The sequence below is a fragment of the Babylonia areolata genome, chromosome 17, assembly GCF_041734735.1.
Source record: "Babylonia areolata isolate BAREFJ2019XMU chromosome 17, ASM4173473v1, whole genome shotgun sequence".
NCBI classification, from domain to species: Eukaryota; Metazoa; Mollusca; class Gastropoda; order Neogastropoda; family Buccinidae; genus Babylonia; species Babylonia areolata.
The window spans coordinates 6571954-6579453 of record NC_134892.1 but is presented as its reverse complement, the minus strand read 5'-3'; the positions used below and the strand labels follow the sequence as shown (position 1 = coordinate 6579453).

Genomic DNA, 7500 nt, shown 5'->3' with positions numbered 1-7500 from the left:
TTATAGAGGGAAAATGTTGCCAAAGAAAACAAAAGGGTTTGTTGTGGGTTTTTTTTCTCCTGTGCCAGTGGACAAGTAATAATAATAATAACGTACATTTATGTAGCACCCTTTCTCTCTAAGTACCGCAAATTCAGCGTACACATGAGCATCCACGTATTGTGGTGGGAGAAAAAAAATGTCCCTAAAGGAAAACAAAAATATTTTTTTCCTTTTTGTTTTAAAGATTCTGAAGGGGTTTAATATCTTTTTTTTGTCCCTTTTGAGGTGTAAGGATACACTAACAATGCATGCATATTGAATAACAACTTCAGTCCAGCAATGTCAACCGAAACAAGCAAAACACACACAAACACCAACACACACACACACACACACACACACACACACACACACACACACACACACACACACACACACACACACACACCACCACCACCACCACCACCACCGACAACAACAACAACAAAACCAACGATGGTAATGGTAATGATAATAGTAATAATACTACTGCTGCTGCTGCTACTGTTACTACAACTACTACTGCTATAATCCATAATTATGATAATGCACATTTGTATTGCGCTTTCGCATTATTGCATACACTCCTTACAAAATATCTGCTTCTTATCTTTCCAGTGTTGGTGGCCCAGTACATAAACTACGACGAGACCGATGACAATAATGATGATAATAATGATACTAATAATACTAATGATAATAATCATAATCATAATGATAACAACAACAATAATAATAACAATACTACTACTACTACTACTACTACTAATCACGAACATTTGTTTAGCGCTTATGCATTATGTATTACACACACTCCTCGCAAAACGGTCATACACGTAAAACGTTACATGTATGTCTGAGTGTGTGTGTGTATGCTTGAAACCTGATTGAATGACACAGGAAACGAATGATGAGCGCCTAATGACAGGCCAGTCAGTCTACCCAGGTAGGCAGCCGGCTGTGCAAATGACCCTCGAGTTTGTGAAGCGCTTAGAGCTTGAGGATAGGCGCTGCATAAGTATCCATTATCAAATCAAGTCAGAAATGAAAATTTTGTTTTTTCCATTGTTTTTCCAGTGTTGGTGGACCAGTACAGAAATTACGACGTTCAGCTGAGTGACAAGTGGGTGATTCGGGGCAACACTGCCGTGATGCGCTGTCTCATCTTCCCCACCTATGTCAAGGCGCACGTGGAGGTTACCGGGTGGACCCAGAGCACCAAGAAGATCTACCCGGGTACGTTTCAACTTCCGTTCGGGTGGTTTGGGATTGGTGGTGGTGGTGAGGGTGGTGGTGGTGGTTGGTGGTGGTGGTGATGATGAATGTGTACAGTGATGATAATGCTACTACTACTGCTGCTGCTGCTGCTGCTGCTGCTGCTACTACTACTACTACTCCTGCTGCTGCTACTACGACTACTAATTTTACTACGATTACTAGTGCTTCTACATCTACGATTACCACTACGTCTACTGCATATACTACCACGTCTACTTCTACTTCTCCTCCTCCTTCTCCTCTTCCTTCTCCTCCTCTTCCTTTTCCTTCTCCTCTGCCTTCTCCTCCTCCTTCTCCTCCTCCTTCTCCTCTGCCTTCTCCTCTTCCTTCTCCTCCTCCTCCTCCTCCTTCTCCTCTGCCTTCTCCTCTTCCGTCTCCTCCTCCTTCTCCTCTTCCTTCTCCTCCTCCTCCTCCTCGTCCTCCCCCTCGTCCTCTTCTTCCTTCTCCTCCTCCTACAACAACAACAACTACCACTACTATTACAACTACTACCACATAGCAACAACAACGGCTATGACAACGGTAGTGGCAACAACAACAACTACTACTACTACAACTAGAACTTCTACTACTACAACTACAACAACTACTACTACCACCTGTCCAGTCCTGCTGAGGAAGAGAAAAGAATTAGTCTGCTGGACAGATCAGGACTCTTGATACTACTACTACTGCTACTGCTGCTGCTGTTGTTGTTGTTGCTGCTACTACTACTACCACTACTACTACTAAGAAGAAGAAGAAGAAGCAGGAGGAGGAGGAGAAAAAGAAGAATAAGAATAATAAGAAGAATGGTGATGGTGATGGTGGTGATCTTAATGGTGATGCTGATGATAATGACAATAATCATAATGAAAATGATCCTACAATTGATAAATACAACTGATGCTTCTTCTTCTTCTTCTGCTGCTGCTGTTGTTGCTGCTGCTGCTGCTGATAACGATGACGAAGATGACGACGATATAGATGTCAGAAGCCTCTACTTTTCCTTCTCCTCCTCCTCTTCTTCTTTCTTCTTCTTTTAGTACTGCTGTTGCTGCTGCTGATTATGATGATGACGATGATAATGATAATTGTTACTAATGTTGACGACGATAATGGTAATAATCACGATGTTTATCAACGATGGTAACGACGACCATGACAACTGACTGACTACTACAAAGTTGATGATGATGATGGTGACAAGGATGACGATGATGATGACGATGATGACAACGATGATGATGGTGACGATGATGTCTGACCCACCACTCCTTGTACCCTGTTGCAGGGAACCGCGTCAGTATCTTCCCGGATGGTGTACTGCACATCCGAGACGTGAGGAACGAGGACCAGATGAGCATGTACACGTGCACCACGAGGAACGTGCTCACCAGGGATGAGAAGAGCAGCGGCTTTGCTTACCTCAGGGTGCACGGTGAGTGTGTGTGTGTGTGGGGGGGGGGGGGGGGGGGGGGGTTGGGGGGGGGGGGGGTATGTACACGTGCACCACTTGGAACGTGCTCACCAGGGATGAGAAAAGCAAAGGCTTCGCTTACCTCAGGGTGCACAGTGAGTGTGTGTGGGGGTGGTGGGTGGGGGTGGGGAGGTATGTACACGTGCACCACCTGGAACGTACTCACTAGGGACAAGAAAAGCAGAGGCTTCGCTTACCTCAGTGTGTGTGTGTGTGTGTGTGTGTGTGTGTGTGTGTGTGTTGGGTGGTTTGGGGAGGGGGTATGTTAGGGGGTGGGGGAAGTTGATGATGTAGGGGTGGAGAGGTTGTGTGTGTGTTGATGGTGGGTAATGGTCTTTCTTGGGTGTGTGTGTGTGTGTGTGTGTGTGTGTGTGTGGGAGGGAGGGGGGTGTCTTGAAGGGAATGTGGTGAGGTTGTGTGTGGAGGGATGAGGGTGGGGAGGGGGGGGGAGAGGACCTGTGTGTGTGTGTGTGTGTGTGTGTTTCGCTTGCTTACCTGCAGGTGCAAGGTGAGCTGCACATACCCAAGTCATACACCCGATTTGACACAAAAGTATGTGTCAACCCATCAGTTGTAGCAGAACAGAGCAGAACACTTCGAAGAAAAGACATCAAGAAATAAATGGGTAACACATGGGCATGATTCGGACTCCTGCAGTGATAATAACGATGATGATGATGATGATGCTGACGACGACGACAACGATGATGATAATGATGATGAAAGGCATCAAGAAATGAATGGGAAACACACTGGCCTGATGCTGGTCTCCTGTATATATAACAACAACGATGATGATGATGATGATGATGATGATGATGATGATGTCGGATGCGTCTCATTTTCCTCCTCCAAACCCTCCTCTTCCTCCTCCTCCTTCTTGTTCTTTTTTTTCTTGTTCTTCTTCTTCTTGATCCATTTCTTCTTCTTCTTCTTCTTCTTCTTCTTCTTCTTCTTCTTCTTCTTCTTCTTCGCCATCATCATCATCATCATCATTATCATTATTAACCTTCCTCCTTCTCCTCCTTCTTGTTCTTTTTCTTCTTGTTCTTGTTCTTGGTCTTGTGTTTCTTCTTCTTGATCCACTTTTTCTTCATCATCATCATCATCATCATCATTATCATTATTAACCTTCCTCCTTCTCCTCCTTCCGGTTCTTTTTCTTCTTGTTCTTCTTGTTCTTGGTCTTGTGTTTCTTCTTCTTGATCTACTTCTTCATCATCATCATCATCATCATCATCATTATCATTATTAACCTTCCTCCTTCTCCTCCTTCCGGTTCTTTTTCTTCTTGTTCTTCTTGTTCTTGTTCTTGTGTTTCTTCTTCTTGATCCACTTTTTCTTCATCATCATCATCATCATCATCATCATCATCATCATTATCATTATTAACCTTCCTCCTTCTCCTCCTTCCGGTTCTTTTTCTTCTTGTTCTTCTTGTTCTTGGTCTTGTGTTTCTTCTTCTTGATCCACTTTTTCTTCTTCTTCATCATCATCATCATCATCATCATTATCATTATTAACCTTCCTCCTTCTCCTCCTTCCGGTTCTTTTTCTTCTTGTTCTTCTTGTTCTTGTTCTTGGTCTTGTGTTTCTTCTTCTTGATCCACTTTTTCACCATCATCATCATCATCATCATCATTATCATTATTAACCTTCCTCCTTCTCCTCCTTCCGGTTCTTTTTCTTCTTGTTCTTCTTGTTCTTGGTCTTGTGTTTCTTCTTCTTGATCTACTTCTTCATCATCATCATCATCATCATCATCATTATCATTATTAACCTTCCTCCTTCTCCTCCTTCCGGTTCTTTTTCTTCTTGTTCTTCTTGTTCTTGGTCTTGTGTTTCTTCTTCTTGATCCACTTTTTCACCATCATCATCATCATCATCATCATCATCATTATCATTATTAACCTTCCTCCTTCTCCTCCTTCCGGTTCTTTTTCTTCTTGTTCTTCTTGTTCTTGGTCTTGTGTTTCTTCTTCTTGATCCACTTTTTCACCATCATCATCATCATCATCATCATTATCATTATTAACCTTCCTCCTTCTCCTCCTTCCGGTTCTTTTTCTTCTTGTTCTTCTTGTTCTTGTTCTTGGTCTTGTGTTTCTTCTTCTTGATCCACTTTTTCACCATCATCATCATCATCATCATCATCATCATCATCATTATCATTATTAACCTTCCTCCTTCTCCTTCTTGTTCTTTTTCTTCTTGTTCTTGTTCTTGGTCTTGTGTTTCTTCTTGATCCACTTTTTCACCATCATCATCATCATCATCATCATCATTATCATTATTAACCTTCCTCCTTCTCCTCCTTCCGGTTCTTTTTCTTCTTGTTCTTCTTGTTCTTGGTCTTGTGTTTCTTCTTCTTGATCCAGTTTTTCACCATCATCATCATCATCATCATCATCATCATTATCATTATTAACCTTCCTCCTTCTCCTCCTTCCGGTTCTTTTTCTTCTTGTTCTTCTTGTTCTTGGTCTTGTGTTTCTTCTTCTTGATCTACTTCTTCATCACCATCATCATCATCATCATCATCATCATCGTCATCATCATCATCATCATCATCATCATCATCATCATCATCATCGTCATCATCATCATCATCATCATCATCATCATCATCATCATCATCATCATCATCATCATCATCATCATCATCATCATCATCATTAACCTGTTCCCTTCCCCTCCCCACACAACAGACCCCCCGGCAGGCGGGGAGAAGCCGGTCATCAAGGAGACCATCGCCAGCCTGATCGCCCAGCAAGGGGAGACGATCGAGCTACCCTGCGTCAGCAGCCAGGCGTACCCTGTGCCGCGCTACGTGTGGACCAAGGACGGCACGGCGTTAAACATCGACCACAGGCACTACAGGCAGCTCGGGGGGAACCTGCTGCTGGTCAACACCACGGTCAAGGACACCGGAAGATACGTCTGCTCCGCCAGCAATGCGCACGGGACGGACAGGGCTGCCACTGCCTTGACTGTGTTCTGTGAGTGGTGATGGTGGTTTTGTGGGTTGTTTTTCTTTTTTGTTTGTTTTCCGGGGTTGAGGGGGTGTGGTGTGGGGTGGGGATGCGTGTGAAGTGAATAGAATATAACAGAATGGAATAGAATAGAACAGAATGTCATGAAATCTTGAAGTTTGTAAGACACAAGAACAAAGGAAAAAGTAATAGTGAAGTACTGGTGAAGGGATGTGTGTCTTGACCGTGTTTTGTGAGTCTTTGTTTTGTTTTGTTTGTTTTCGTGGGGTTGTGGTTATGGTGTGTGGGGGTAGGACGGGGTTTTGTGTATGGAGTATGTGTGATGGAGGGACCATGTTCTTTGAGTGTCGTTTGTTTGTTTTTCGGGAGCTGGTTTAAATAATCTTTAATCGTTCAACAGTACACGCGATTACAATGCAAACAAATACAAAGGGACATCAACATGCTTAAAGTTTATACTGTGCTCACAACGTTGCACTTCAATTTTAACATGACGGCTGATGAACCATTTTATCAATTGTATCAAATAACATTCATAAACAGTAAGTAATGAAATAATTAAATAAAACAAATAATACATAATATAGTAAAATAATGCTAATATCAATATTAACTTGAGATTAAATTTATTGTCACCAGAGGAATCGGCCTGATAGAAGAGAAACACGAAGGGAAAAAAAGAAATTTAGAAGAATGGTGGGTAAGGTGGTGGGGGAGGGGGAACAGAGGGGAGAGGAGAACTTGTAACAGATCATTGGCCAATCTATTCAACTTTGAATATTTGGTCAGTCAAATAAATCCAACACATATTTTACGAATAGAATCGTGTTGTACCCGTTCTTCACAATACTTTCTAAGTTAAAATCTATTTGAATCGGAGATAAACTGGTGAACAGTTTGAAATATGAATATATTTGTATCCCTCCATCCCTTTGACAGCCTCCCTGTCGGTGCACGTGGAGCCCGTCGAGCAGACAGTGGACGCGGGCAACGCCGCCGTGTTCAACTGCAGCGTTGCCGGCCATCCGATCCACCGGCTCATGTGGTACAAAGACGGCCAGCCATTGGTCAACAGCTCGCGCGTGACCTGGACGGCAGCCAATCCGCGACGGCTGGTGGTGCATGACGTCAGACGTCACGATCAGGGGATGTACCAGTGCTTCATCGGCAACGAGCGTCAGACAGTGCAAGGGGCCGCCCAGCTGTCTTTGGGGGGTGAGTGTGTGGGTGTGTGGGTGTTTTGGGGGAGCGGTGATGGAGGGTGGGGGTGAGGATGGTGGTAGTAGTATAGTACAATGTTGTCCAACACTACCGATTCAGTACCTTTGTAGCGGTGCGTTGCAGTATGATTCTATTCATTACAATGTAATGCAGTGCAGTGTAAAGGTATACAGTACAGCACAGTACGGTATACAGTACAGTGATAGTACAATACAATACAATGATGCAATGCGATGGAATGAAAAGTAAAACGATAAGATACAATACTTTATCTTGCTGAGACAATGAAAGTTAATCTGATTCTACAATGCAATACAGTACAATACAACACAATACAGTACAGTACAGTACAGTACCTATTTTATCTTCCTGATATTGTAAAGGTTATTCTGATTCTGATTCCACAGTCTGATGCAGTACAATGCAATAACGGCGCATCCCAACTTAAGATATGTTGGGATGGATGAGGGGGATCGGGGGACGTGGGGGATGTTGCCTTTGGGCAGGCGGATGGAGGAGTCTGAGAGT

General features: G+C 43.3%; 1 protein-coding gene across 1 annotated transcript in view; it reads left to right on the top strand.

The window, feature by feature from the left end:
- The window catches only part of LOC143291460 (cell adhesion molecule DSCAM-like), a 175389-nt gene that overhangs the window by 126154 nt on the left and 41735 nt on the right, over window positions 1–7500 (top strand). The window contains 4 exon segments of the mRNA XM_076601325.1: window positions 1099–1257; window positions 2573–2719; window positions 5467–5757; window positions 6691–6966. Of these exon segments, the coding sequence (XP_076457440.1) occupies window positions 1099–1257; window positions 2573–2719; window positions 5467–5757; window positions 6691–6966 (873 nt within the window).